The sequence below is a fragment of the Aedes aegypti genome, chromosome 3, assembly GCF_002204515.2.
Source record: "Aedes aegypti strain LVP_AGWG chromosome 3, AaegL5.0 Primary Assembly, whole genome shotgun sequence".
Classification (NCBI taxonomy): Eukaryota; Metazoa; Arthropoda; class Insecta; order Diptera; family Culicidae; genus Aedes; species Aedes aegypti.
The window spans coordinates 210,276,144-210,291,399 of NC_035109.1; the positions used below are offsets into that span (position 1 = coordinate 210,276,144).

At 32.5% G+C, this 15,256-nt stretch overlaps 1 protein-coding gene and 1 long non-coding RNA gene across 3 annotated transcripts in view; both read left to right on the forward strand.

The window, feature by feature from the left end:
- LOC5572250 (group 3 secretory phospholipase A2) overlaps nucleotides 1-12,315 on the forward strand; it is an 82,681-nt gene extending 70,366 nt beyond the window's left edge. The window contains exon 6 of one of the 2 annotated variants that reach the window (XM_021849482.1): nucleotides 3,375-3,961. In XM_021849482.1, the coding sequence (XP_021705174.1) occupies nucleotides 3,375-3,645 (271 nt within the window). In that variant the 3' untranslated portion in view covers nucleotides 3,646-3,961. Of the gene's footprint in view, nucleotides 1-3,374; nucleotides 3,962-11,830 lie in introns of those variants that run through there. The other variant, XM_001653884.2, reaches the window with a different exon arrangement.
- Nucleotides 4,041-4,946, forward strand: LOC110677842. The gene is made up of 2 exons (XR_002501232.1): nucleotides 4,041-4,083; nucleotides 4,559-4,946. It is a non-coding gene; the product is annotated as an uncharacterized LOC110677842 (long non-coding RNA).
- Nucleotides 12,316-15,256: the final 2,941 nt, after the last annotated feature.

Consider the following 15,256-nt stretch of genomic DNA (forward strand, 5'->3'; position numbering starts at 1 on the left):
TTATTTAGTTATGCTCTCGAATGTCACAACAATTTTTGACATTCATAGCTTGGAATATATCTGAACAACCACCACGCTTATTGAGAACCTACGAAAAATTTATGCCATGGGCTCGGTGTTGTTGATCTCGGTAAAATCTTCGAAAATGCTTATATTCAATCTAAGTTAATAATTATGCCAAACGACCTTATGCCAAACGGCTTTATGCCAAACGACCTTATGCCAAACGGCTTTATGCCAAACGACCTTATGCCAAAATCAATAATACATTATTAATTTTTGGGCAAAATATGCTTTTTGAATCACCGAGACCAGTTTAAATGTGGTCTACTGTATGCCCCAGATGATTCTACGTCGAAAAAGTATAATTTATGGTCACAATCAGTTGTAAATACTTTAATATATTAAAAAAAAAATTGGGCAAAATGAGGCAAAGCGATCGCTTCCTGTCTTTGGCACAAAATGAGATGTGTTTCATCATATTTCCCGGATTATTCTACACCAGTAAAACACATGCAGTTATCCGCAATCAGTTACAACTGTTCTTTATCCCAGAAAAATAGCATTTTTATGGAAAAAAATGGGGAAACTTCCACAAGATTCCGGTGGATGAAACTGTCATCATTTGATTCCTTGACCTTTTCAATCTGCGATCAGTCGCATGGATTTGGTGCCAATTTGGGACCATATTTTCCCATTGTGCATAGGTTTAGTGTGATCCATGGAATGCCGCACTTTTATTAGCGTTTCCGTACTTGTAAAAACTTCAGCGATAGTCCAGTGGTGAAAGAAAAGCGCAATATCTAGACTATCATTTGAAAAGGGCCAAACACTTTTACCTTTTTTTTTTTTCAAAATAGTATAATTGAAAAATGGTGACTCCTATAAAAAAGTGTTGTATTGAAGACTTGTAGGTAATTGTCTGGTAATTTTTGATAGAGAAACTTCAAAATATTAATTTGTGACCTACATTGAAAACAAAAAAAGATTTTCGAATTTTAAAGTCGATTCCAAAATATGACCATATTTTATTTTAATTAAATTTTAGTTTCAAGATAGGTAATTATTGAGGTGGTTCAAAAATTCGTTCTTATTTCACACGCCTCATTCGATTCTACATCAAATTCTGAGTATTTTCCAAAATTTTAATTCATTTGGTTGAGAGCTGAGACTGCACAAGCCCTTCAAAGTTTGTTTGGAAATCACTATGGGAAAAGCCAACAATTCGTTCAATCGGTTGTAGTGTTTGCCTATGTGCTCTTAAGGGTTAGAACTATGCTGATACTGTTAGATACATTAATCAGCTACAACTTTGTCGGAAACCATCGTACGTCTCAGTAATTAGTGATTGATGAATTGCTAAAAATCATTTAAGATAGGAGACAGCTTTTTATAATTGTTTTTTTTTCTTTGTTAAAAGTTTATAGTAAACACAATTACCTATCTTGAGACAAAAAATCATCCAAATAATAAAGGGTAATTTATTTAAATCGGCTTTATATTTTGAATATTTTTTTCTCAGTGTCGACTACAAATAGGTCAATTCTTTTATGTAATTATCGATAATTTAAAGTAAACTGATTAAACAGATGACTCGTTTATTGAGCTTCATTGAATCCTGAAATGATTGTGACTTTCACTTGTTTAGTTTTGTTTGAAAATGATACGTTAAAAAAATAAGTTAAGACAAGAAAAAGTTTTTGTTAGATTTTTTTTTCTTATTTTCTTCTTCGCGATGTATGGACGGTTGATGGTAAACATAATTACCTAAATACGACCTTTTTAAAAAAAAATCGACTTTAAATTTTTAAAGTTGCTTTTCTATTGTACACAGCTAAAAATGTGTTGTGCATTTAAATTTATTTTCATGCACATATTTGGAGCATCAAAATGAAAGAAAATGTCAATGATTACTCTTTTTTCAATTGAATGTACTTTGAATTTTCACGATCATGTAAAATTCAAGCATCTTTAGATGAAAATCAAACGTCATGCTGTAATAATAGACGAATTTGATTTAATTTTACTATATTCTGCAGATTACAAATTTGCAAATTTAAATATGTATTTTTATCTGTTTAGGCCACAAGTGAGATTTTTTAGTGTTTCTATCCAAAAAATTAGACAATTATCTACTAGTCAATCAAACAAAACTTTTTTTAGGAGTTGTCATTTTTCAATTACATTATTCTGAAAAACATCTTGTAAAAAGTTTAAGCCTTTACAAATGGTAGTCCAGATACATTTTGTAAATACTAAATACGCAAAGTAGCTTATTTTGTCAAGGTCTACAAATCCAGAAAATTACAATGAAATCTGAGAGGATGCTACCAACATTTGTTTAAATTGGCGCAAAACGCGTTTGTTGCAACGTACTCATGAGAAGTAGTAGTTGTGGTAATGCATCGAGAATGTTAAATATGTTGGAAATGGAAATTCAAATAATGAAATTATCGGTCACAACAATAATCATAAGAGTCAAGTCGATTTTTCGAAAAAGAGACGTCTGATATAATAAAAAATAAAACTTTTGCCGGATCTACTTATTTGATATTAGTTAGATCTAGTGCAATTTACTTAAAAAAAATGTTTCGAAATGGCAGATCGTCTTGGAGATGACAATGTGACTATATGTACTAAAAATAGATACCAATTTTACAAGAAATATTTTTTCAAATAATTAAAATTATAAAAAACCTCTCTTTTTAAAATTGTCCTGTTGAAGATTTCATAGAATATCCAGTTGAATTAATTAAAATATCTATTGTGAAACTATTCTAGTTTTTCTGGGTGAATTTTGACATACAAATAGTTCAAAGAAAAATTATTGATATAATTTTTAACATTTCCAAATGCATTACCTAAGGGGCGATCCATTAATTACGTAAGACAATTTTCGGGGTTTTTCAACCCCCCTCCCCCCATGGTAAGATTTATTGTACGAAAATTAAAAATAAATTGTATGACGCGTAAGAAATTTTAGACACCCCCTCCCCCATAAACCCTTACGTAATTAATGGACAGCCCCTAAGAACATATTTTTATACTTGGGAAATCGTTTCAAGCTATCCAACAATTAATTCGGGAATATGCATTTCTGAACCACTTCGTATCTACAATTATAGTTTGAAAAAAATAATTGTTTCAAAAAAACAAAACATGGTTTCAAAATAGAGAACAAGTGTGGCTGGATTCTACCTTGGTGCTACCGCCTTGAACTTCATTATCGATCGATGATTGAAAAGCCACTGGTCTAAACAACGTCTTCAGATTATCCGATTATCCACGGTCACCAGTCAACCTGTCTCTTACAGATGCGTATTACTAATGAATCAAGTTCCCCATCTAACCCTTCCCCTACCATTCCCTTTCAGCGCTGGCAACCACCTGGTGGAGTCTTGTTCATTGCAGTTTGCTCCTTCCGATTACTATGTGCCGCCTTATCTTCAGCCAGGCTATTACTATCGTAAAAATACGATCAAGCGATCGTTCGACAAAAGCTTCTACGACGACATTAACACGCAGCATCTCAAGAAGGAATCGTTGAACTTGATTTCGAGGAATTTGGTGAAGGATGTTTTCGTTCGACCGCTGAACGGTTTTATCAAGTACTACCTCACTGCCAAGTCCGTTGTCTATGGTTAAGGTCAACAGTCTCAGTCGATGCACGTTGAAGGGGCTTGCAGTCAGTCCCGCGAGCGACAAATCCAACCGTTTGAAGTTGCAGCAACTTTTTGAGTATCATTGAGATTGAGTTCTCGATGCCAATGAGAGCGATAATGATGTGCAAAGTGTTTCGATTTGAAGGCTTATGTCCATGCAGGCTCAACCAAAGGCAAAATGTTTCCGCATAAATGCTTGCTTCTGGTGTTAAGAAGCTTTAATAACTTTAATTCTTAATTAGGGTAGATGTACCATTCCCTACTTGGCCGCACCTTAATTTATTTGTTTTCAAATTTTAAATTATTTTGTGTATTTAAGTAATTTGATATCAATATATTTTGATGTTAAAACATTCGAACATATTCAAAATGTGTGAATTTTCGTGAATTCATATGTGACCAAAAAGGGAACCACTACATAGTCATAACCTGGGAGGGAGAAACCAATACAAAATTTCTCTACGTCACAGTGAGCCGAGATTTTGTCACGAACTGTCACTGTGAGCCCGGATCTTAAACAATGGACAAACATGAAAAAAGCGCGTAATTAGCCTAAGCATATTTTTTGCATTTCATCAAAAGTAGCAAAAATCGAATAAGAATCAATTCATGCACATTTAAAAGTAACGTCACGATAGCACCGTTTTTGTCTAATTGAATATAACGTATTGGAATGAGGCTCTTTTTACTGTTTTTATTAAAACTGAAAATTAAACGCATAGAAAACTGTGGCCCTTTTTCAATGTTTGTCCAGAAAGATCGGAGGCACACAACAAATGAAAACTAGTGATTTTCACTAAGCCTGCCTTGCTTATCGTTGGCAAACTGGAGTTATCTTGCAATTTGGAAAACAATTGTATCCAATTTCGTGTGTAGTATCGGTGCCTCCCTCCCAGGTCATAACTAGTACACTTTCCCTACTATGTAAAATTTAGCAGAACCCTACTTTTCAGAAATGATTCTTAACGAAGTTTTAAATTTTCACTTGTATGAATTCCATAATTAAAATTACAATTTTCATTACATTTTTGATAACCATGATCACATAATAACTTTTGTCAGTAAAAACTTATATTTTTTTCGGTAAAAAAACAACATAAGCATGTTCTGCCGCGTAATTTAAACACCTGGATGATGAGAAAGCGTATTGAACAGAAATGTATCATGTAACAACATTTCAAATGTTCAAAGATTTTCTAACACTAATTTTCAAGTCGAAAATTATGCTTCTCAGTCATCTTTTGATGAATATTCAGAGTTTTCCTAATTTTTGGAACCGAACAGGAAGAAGAAAATGGTTCGAGTGTGGAATGGAAGAGTTTGAGTGTTTTTGAATGACGGCTTTGAAACATTTAAAGTTTCGTAGAACATTCTCCACAAAAAAATAGTCATTTGCTAACAGTTCTTAAGATTTTCTTAAAAAAATCCTGTTAAAATTCTTGACGAAATGTTCGTCGAAATCCATGAAGGCATTTATAACGTAATCACTGTAAGTAAGAGGAACAACGTTTGTTTTAGAAGCTCTGAGACGCAAATAATCACTTCCAAACAACCCAGCTTTAGCTTTTAACTCTGGCGATTAGGATGGCGTAAGTCAATATGAAAAAAGTTAAAAAACATTACATTTTGAACCAATATTGATGACGATTTATTTTCTTATCGATAAAAGGTAATATTGGTCTGAATCCTGAAGAAATTCTGGCGCAATTGCTTTTAATGAGTTTCATCGGTCTAAAATGCTTTTTTGTAAAACTTTCAAATGAATTTTTAACGAAAATTACACTAAATAAAAGAAATGGATGGTATTTTTGGTTAAATACCACAACGAAAAAAACCTTATCGCGTGTCTTGAAGACCATATTCCAGAAAATTTGGGTTCGTTACATCCGTCGCTTTCAGAATTTCACAATGCATTTAAAAATGCATTACTTATATCAATAAAATGGCATGTTGTATTAGATTTTTTAAATTACTAATAGATGGTGTAGAAAATCTTGCACACCTCTAATAAATTTACATGTTAAAAAGTTTACAATTGCAAGAAAAATGGTTTTTTATGTTTGTGTTAGAATATTCTTTGCCACAATTTTCATGACATAGAGCCTTGTTTTTATTTTTTTTTCTGTCTCTGACAGAGCTTCTAAAATTGATTATAAAAAATTGACTTTTTGAATCCGAGCTTGTTCCAATAATTAAGTTGAAGATGAATCGAAGCCAAAACACGAATTTTCAAGAGCACAAATCTGGAGAACCGAACATCCGCTTAAGCTGAAAATTCAATCGATTGGTCAACACCTGAGAGAGACTCGCGAAGAGGAAAAATATCAACGTCATATGCAGCCCAGATTCCGCTGTCACGAAACGTCAAATGCAGCCCGTCGTTTTTATGGCTGAAAAAGTGAAAAGTATTGTATTCAAAATAAACTGTTTTTTAATAACAGTCAGTCAGCGGGGCAGTTTTTTCTAAAGATATTGATAAATTTAAACTCAAGACAAATTATTTCTGATGTCTGCTACGTTTGCTGGTATGGAATTTCACTCAAAAGGCCGTTTATGGTTCGGTGTGATGCAAACTGCAATAGTTTTTTGCTGAGATGTTCATGTGAGAGTTTGAACGGCATGCGCATGATTGATGAAAACACTGAGTGGAATAAGAAAAAAAACTCAGCAATCGCAGAAAAAGAAGACCGTCTCCGCGAGTCTCGTCACAGGCGTCTCAGGTCAATACCAGCAAGTCCAATCGATTAAGTTTTCAGCATAAAAGAATGTCTGGTTCTCCAGATTTATGCTCTTGAAATTTAGGATTTAGCTTCGATTCATCTTCACCTTAAGCAGTTTTAAAAACTATAGCTTATATATAGACAACCAGAATGTACGTATATCGAAATCACCTTTTGCGTTATGTGATACTTATATGTGCAAAGTTTCATGTATAAGATGTTACGAAAAGGTCTTATACGTATAAAAATGTAGACAATATATGTGCATATTTTATATGATGAAAAAACAGCATGCAATGCGAGGTAGGTTTTATTGCTAACTTATCTGAATTGTTTTGTGTCTTAATTAGTGACAACAACGTTTACTTGACAGCTGCTGCTTTATAAACCTTGCATTTATATTAGGACTTCACATTTTCCAATTTGTTTTTTAGATTTTTCAAAACTTTATGACATAATGATAATTCGTTTGATAAAGAATTCAAAAAGATTAACTATGCTTTTAGAAATACCGTTTAGAATGTTTTCGACTGTTTTTCGATACACTCTTCAATAGTGATTTAAACGATTTTTTAACATGCTTGCATTTTCTACACAAAATTCTTCATTTCTTTTATATGGCCGGATACAATATGTTTCCAAATAATCAAAATAATTTAATAACGTAAGTATTTAAAACTTCGTACTAAATTAAGCACATAAATCAGCATTGTAAGCTTGCATGTAAATTAACTCAAATCAATAAACAATGCATTTTCAACAGTCAATATCTCAAAAACCAGATGTGCTTTAAAGTTTGAGCATTGTGACAAATTTTTCGGTAAATATAAAGTTTTCTTTTGTTGGATTTATTTTAAGAAAAATTAAGGACTTTCTTATGAAATGCCTGATGGGGTAGTATAAAGACGCTTTGCATTTTTTTTTTTGGGAAGACGTTTCGTATTATCGACGTTTGGCATGAGGATAACTATTCTTTATTTTAAATGCTAATTGTTCTTATAAGAAACAGCTTTAATCAAAACGTATAACGACAATCTTTTTTATAAGAAATGTCCTTAAATGCGTTTAAATGCAAAATGACCAATTTTTTAAATGCATGGACCCGTTTTGAACTCGATCAAACTTGTACAAAATGATTACTATTTCCTGTCAGTGAATTAAATGATCATAGAAAAACTAATGCATATATGAAATTCAATTTCTAGTATACATCCTTCTTTGTATCTATTTCGTTCGCCTTGACAATAGATTAAGTTTTTCTTCATATACCTTAATTTTTAGTCACATGTGTTGTTCCGAAGGTGTTACAGCTGACACGCACATTTTCTACAATATGTTTTTTTTTCCGATAAAATGTCACTTGAAAATTGTCTCAATTGAATAGCCAGACACTGTCAATGGAAAATAGGGTCCTAAAGTTTTTGATAAAATATTAATCTTATTAAAAAAACACACACGGTAGAGAAAGTTCTCGCTACTCCCTCGGCAAACTCAATCTAAACATATAACGCATTAATCGTGGCACTCCCTCGGCAAATTTATTGCTCAAATAACGGCTATATCATGTTTAAACCTTAATTTTGAAAATTGGTCCTAATTTGAAAATTGACACTATTGATCATGTTTGACGTTCACTTAGACGATAAAAACACCACTTCTTAACACTGCGGTTGTTCCTATCTGACGTTTCCGAAGGGACACGGAACACAAAATAACCCAAAATTTGAGTTTAAACCAATGAGTGTAACTAAATCTAAAAAAAACTAAAAATCGTTTATTGGACTAGAACAAACGAAAACCATTTAAAAATTGAGTGAACATGTGTTTATGGCCTCAATTTAAGTTTTTAGCACTTAAATTGGGACAAAGCATAAAAAAATATGCTTTTGGACAACGTGCGTGCCAAAACTTATGCTTTTCAAACAAGGCATGTAGATAGGTATTAAGGGAAAAAATAATTATGTTATCTATACACAGTCATTTAAAACTGATTTTACACTGGAAATAAACAATAATTCAAGTATCTTTTTTCTAAGATCATTAATTTTACTGACAGGAAATAGTAATCGCCCTGATTTCAATATCCCAAAATTGCATAAGTTTTGTAACATAACCAAATAATCTAAAACTAAGTTGCTTCTCAGACTTGGGGTTTGTTCCTTTTGAGGCATTATTCTCAAATTAAACCTAAATTAGATGTTTAATAAATGTGTTTCATAATTATATGACCTCCCACAACTTTCGTATGCAACAAAATAAAAATGAAGTAGGAAAAATCTGATACCTGGTTATGGTTAAGGACCACGTATGTAAATTATTGCGCTGAAAATTAACCGTCACAAATAGTATTATAGATGCAATGGACATATGTGACAAATAAGATTTTCAAAAAGATATGACCTCTATGAGTTATATCATAGTATCATATATATTAACAAATTAAATGCTGTTCTTTATTATATATAATTTTATTTTATTTTGACGAAGTAACGCATTACATAAACTTCAATGGTGCTTTTAATCGAAAGATAACAGTGTTGTAGCAATTTTAAATATCATAACCATAAGAAAGACAAAATTAGCAAACTATTACGAACAAATAAGATTAAAAGTGGCTCAAAAAAGCTACAAACATATCCGTATAAAATATTACTGTGGAAAAAATAATAACATTTAGGTACTTGTTTTAATTATGAATCGTGGTTTACGGCCAACCAGCCGAGTGGAAGTTTAACAACTACCGAAAAGCTAAACATTACATATAATTTGCAATTGGATTAGATGGACAAATTGATGTGAAGATTTCTTTTTCGCAAATCTTCACATCAATTTGTCCATCTAATCCAATTGCAAATTATATGTAATGTTTAGCTTTTCGGTAGTTGTTAACATTTAGGTAACTTAATCCAATGTGTTTTAGAGATAAATTCAAGATTTATGAGTGAATTTTGTAAACTTTCGTAATGAAACAAGATAAAAAAATATTGATTTTGCGTTACCTTTTAGATATTGGTCCAAAATCACCATATCGTCAAAAAAAAAAAATAATAATAAAATACACAGGATGCATTGCAGAGTCCGATAGTAGTTTATGGTAGTTCTATGGTGTATGTATGGAATGTCCTAGGACCCGCTTATTAGACCAGATTGGTCAGTACTCAAGATTTTCACTTGGTCCGCTCTGACGGAACGCGTATTTGAATAATTCTGGTCTTCAATGCCCTGACCCTGTAAAAAGAATTTACAATACTGGTGTCGAAGGGTCTTGATAATCTGTTTATCTTAGAGATATGCACCCAGTTTGACCACCCAAGCATTAAATGATCGTTATTTTCCTAGAAATTGTTCAGTCAGAGTGAACCAACTCACTGAACTGTGGTCTTTAGTTCAGTCAGAGTGGACTAAAAATCGTTCTATCAGAGGTTTGGATTATGATTTTTCATGATTATCACTTTACATTATATTGTTTGAAAGTAACACAAAAATATGTAGAAATACTGAACCAAAATTTAGGTAGAGCTAATATCTACAGTTTTAGAATGAAGCAAGGCTTTTTTCCAAAGAAATATGGAATATGGAATCTTGGGAGTGAAACTCCCATTTTTTTCAAAAACTGCACGTGAAATATAACACCAAGTTGTTCATTCAATAAAATCCAAGCAGATTTTGAAGTGCTGAAACATAAAGTTGTTGAACAAATAGTTGAAATCCCCAAAAATAAGAGATTTTTAAAATAAAAATTCTAAATTACTAAAATATGAATATGATGAAATCCTCACTTAGATTTAGTCTGCGATTGTAAGACACTTAATTTCTATGACAATAAGGGTTTTCTGAATAAAATCCCATTCATATCATATGAAATTTCAATATTCATTTTTAAGACATAAAACAACAATTTTTTACTACCAAGCACCATAACTCAAGTTCTTAGGTGGCACAAATTCTTTAATTCTCAGTTTTGCATTTTGATGCTCTTTAAAAACTCATTATGGGGTTTTGTGAATAGAATCCCATTGCTCTCCTAAGTGATGCAACTTTATTACACAAACGGTGGAATTTGAACCCACAGCCTGCAAGCCCCATACAAATATTGTTTATAATACAGTATTATCATGCATTTACAGAATTAATTTTAGGCACCTATTATCACTTCTGCATGTCAGGTAGCACGTAATTACAATATCAACAAAATTGATAACGATAAAAAACAAAAGAAGCGCATCTTACCAAATTAATATCAATCAAATTTGGATTAGATGTTCCAAAGCTTATGATATATATCACCGAAATTACAATTTTTGATTTTTTATATCTAGTGACAGGCTCGATGTTACTTTTTTACCAGCAAATTGAAGGAAAGTTCTATTTTTAAAAAATCCTGGGCTGTCCGATATTCAAATTCGGAACTCTTCAGTTTGATATTAATTTTTAACCGCGAACGTTACTTTAAAGCTAGGGAGTCTAATATCACTAACAGGCTAAATTGATCATTAAACGAAAAGTTATGCTTTACAAAATCTTTTCTCGTCTGTAGTAATTTATGATATTATATGGCACGGTGAAAAAACTGTCTCCAGTTATACCCGCAGACGGATAAAAATCGAAATCCAAATTTATGAGCTAGGTTAGGTCATATGATATCATGATGGCAATTCATGATTTCTTGATTCATAACCATGATTTTCCATAAGCATAACGTTCAGAGTAATACACTATACTCTGATTATACTGCTTTGCATCAACTTATTGGTATCAATCACTAATATTCCAACCCAACGATGTGATTTTTGTGTGGTAGAGAACATGGTTTTCAATCAAAAGATTCTTGGCTTAAATCTCGATTTTACTATTTTTGTTTCTATTTTATCGGGTTGACTGACCGAGTTATAAGTAGATCATGCATGCGTTCGCAAATCATGAGTTTAGATTTTTCATTCGGCAATTCAAATCATGAACTTATTATTCAAAATCATGATGTATTTTTAAAACATGACTCACTCATAATGAACACTTTCGGCTTCTGTTACACGTGTAAATATAGCGCTGCCTCAAAAAATAAATTAAAACGCGTTTAAGCTTAAATGAAATTAATTAGTATTACGAAAAAATAAGATATTATGTTACAAACACTGCCACTAGTTTTAAGGTACAAAATCAAGTTCAGCGATTTCTTCTACAGCTTCATGACTGCATCAGACGAAAACTTTACTACTCTTTCATATTGAAAGCATTTTTAGGTTTCAATTACGGTCTCAAGATAAGGAGCACATATGGTAAGCACACAAAAAGTTAAGTTTATTCTGTTTGATGGTGGTGGTTTCCCATATATCTCATTCTTCTATCGATAGTTATAATCAGAAGTATTTTTCAGGGTTACTAATCAACAGTTAATGTAAAAGCTCGATTGTAAAGCGAAATTACTAATTCAAATATTCATCCTTCCAGAGTCGGATTCAACGAGTCAGTTGCAGATGAATTGTGCTCCCGTTGGAAATACCGCCCCAGTGAAAAATATATTCCAATTATGCAGCAGAAATCTCACAACGGTTGAAGTTTTCCTTGTAATAAATGTATTATTAGGCAAAACTTATTTTAAAAATCGTTGGGATTAATCAGAAACAATTCGCTGAAAGGATAGGAGAAATGCATCAATCTACAAGAATTCTGTGCAAGTTTTCGGATTTACATACAATGTTTGTGAAAAAACGCATGAATGTGTTGAAAATTGGTACATTTCCTCTACATCCATCAATGTAGAATTATTAGACTAGATAAACACGGCTCTATAATATGTTAGTTATTCAGTATGTAGTTTGCTAGACTTGTACATTTCCAACGTATTGTGAGAAGAAAAGAATAGAAGTTAATATTGCTCCAAGCAGTGTAACATTTAATATTACTGTTATTTCATACATAAATAGTCAAAAATATATTTGGAGTTCAACATTTTCAATAAAATATCACATCCATGTCGTCCCAGCACAAGTCGGATAACACATGTCAACACTCGATAAAGAAAGTTTAAATCGGCACATTTAGATACAAGAGGTTTTATTATAACAATACAATTTTTTTCAAATGGTTTATTTATTGGTTTGGTAGTTTGCGCATCAAATTGCATTATTATGATTTTTACAGCACGAGTCGTACATTACTATGACGTAACAAAAAACTATGACGAGGGCAGTGGAAATCTAGTTCTACAACGAAGTTTAGGAACATGTCGTGTGTGGTCTTTCAATACCTAATAAATAATGCGCTCTCGGCTAGGTATTGCATATTATACAATAGAAAGCGTTTTGTTTGGATGGGTATCTAATTATTCCGAAAGAGGTGTGCTTTGCGAAAGTGGACCACGTGATTGTTGAGCTGAAATCGAATTCAGCTTCCATGAGTCCTCTCGTGGTGTAGGGGTGCCCTATCTAGTGAACAGGGAGTCGTGAGTTAGATTCTCACCAAGAAGATGTGTAACTTTTTCACAAATTTCACATCAATTTGTTCATTTAATCATGTTGCAAAGTATACGTTATGTTTAGTTTTTCGGTAGTTGTTATACTTCCACTCGGCTGGTTAGCCGTAAAACCACGAATCATAATTAAAAAGTTATGTTCCTATCAAATCTTTGCGTGATTATCATTTTTATTTCACATTTTACTATCAAACATTATTATATAGATAGATAGAAGAAATATTATTGCCGTAACCGCAAAACATACGTTATTTGAAATGATAAAAACAACAGGATATTTTCTCCGTTTAATCAAGTTATTTTGTATGACCTATTGTGGGTATATTTTGACTTTGAATTCAAACATAATTGAATACTGAGATAGCACTGCGGAACACGTTTTGTTTCAAGCACAAAAATACCGCTATTTACCTAATTAATGGTTGCTGAATCTATTGCCGTTTTCAAAAATCTCATAGCACGTATAGGTTTGAAAATGCAAAATTTCAGCCAACTTGCATGCAAGTTTGCCAGCATGTATGGCAGTTTATTTGCTTAATTCACCACAGAATTCAATCTTCATGTGTAAAACAATACTAATCATCAAAGTTCATAATACTTTCGATGCTCAAAAGCTATGTTTTGAAGATTTAGACAAGTGTTGCAATATGCTATATAAGAGAAACAAAGAATTTTGTATGGTGACTGCAGCCAAGTTGAAAAAAAAATGCCTTAATCCAAATTGAATCGTGCATATTCAAGCAACAAAATATGTAAAATATCTAAAAAATATCGTCCTATTTTGCAAGCTTGGTCACAAAAAAGTTTGATGAATCATTCTTTAAATTTTATGTAAACATCAATGAAACCAGTGTTTTATACAACTTTGGCGACATGCAGCTAAAAATTGTGACTTACTGGAACATTTCTGAAAACGGCATCAGATTCAGCAACTCGAAATCTCTTAGAGACACATAATTTGATTTTAGGACACGCAAAAATGTAATTGTTGTTACGCTGTGTTATGTAGAGGCATGTCCAGTATAGTTTAGAATAATTTGTTGTATATCAAAGTTTGTAGTTCAAATTCTTCTATAGGCAAGTTTAAAATTAACCTTTACCTATTGTTTAGAACAAAGATTTGGTTTACATCTAAGGTCTGATCTAAGAAAATTTATACTAATTTTGTATTTGGTCAATAATAACAAAGTTTGAAGAAACTAATTATATTTCTGTATAATTAGGTGTCGGGAAGAAATACAAATATTAGCTTGGACCACGAGTAGTAATATTTTAGCGTGATGTAAATTTCATGACTTGCCATGCGCCTGGTGGGTATGCTACAAGGAGCATAAAGTGATACGTATGCTGTCTCAAACGCATTTCATAAGCAAGCATAACATAATGTACATTACAGTGTTGGACAATACATTTGAAACATAGTAAAAGTTGGTTTTCATGGCTACTTCGATGAATCGTTAGATCGTAGCTGCACTGATTTAGTGTTCTGTAAATCGATACCCCTTCCTAACTCGATGGTTTCTTCAAAATCGAGTTATGGAGAGTTCAATGTATCATTGCCTGCTCCACGCAGCGCATGTGTTCAAACGACACAGAATGAGGTAACCAATGCAGAACTGGCTTTCTGAGTGAAAATTCTGTGTAGGTCGCACTCATTCTGTAAGTAGCCGCAAACGGAACTGTCAATCATCTTCCGCGTGGCAGCAAACAGTTGACCGTTGGTAAGATGGGGAGTTTTATGGGATTAATAACGAAAGGCGGAAGATGGTCGCAAATGCGTTTTTTTTTCTCCATTTGCTTCCGCTTTGGCTATTCAAATCTCTGAAAAGCTTTAAAATTTGAATGTTTTTTAATGTTTTTAGAAGCAAAACAAAAATGGAAGTGAATTCCGCATTCCAAGCGTTCCTCCTCTGTGCGCATTTCACTCATTCATTACCACCGTTTGCACAAAACTGTGTACTGTACAGCCCCCTTTGCACAGAATCTGTGCTGCACGAAGAGAGGCCTATTTTGTGCGCTCGGCACTCGTTTTTGATGTTAGCAAGTTTAGCGTGATTATTATAAGTATCTTCCATGATTTTCTTCAGTAGTTTCACTAGAAATTAATTAAGGATCAAAGATTTCCGTCTACTATTACTCCGAACAATACTTCAAGTGATTCTTTCACAGATTTTTAAAACGAATTCCTCAAAGATTTTGACCTAAAATACCACCAGAAACTTTTCTAAAGATTTCTCCAAAAAATACTCTGAATATATTTTTTAAGAATTTTAATGGACTTTTCCAGGAATTCATTATGGTATTTCTTCATTGAAATGTATCTAAAGATTTATTATTTATTTATTTGGTTTTACATCTATTAGCTTGATAAAACCTCGCCAATTCACTCGGTTCATGGCCAC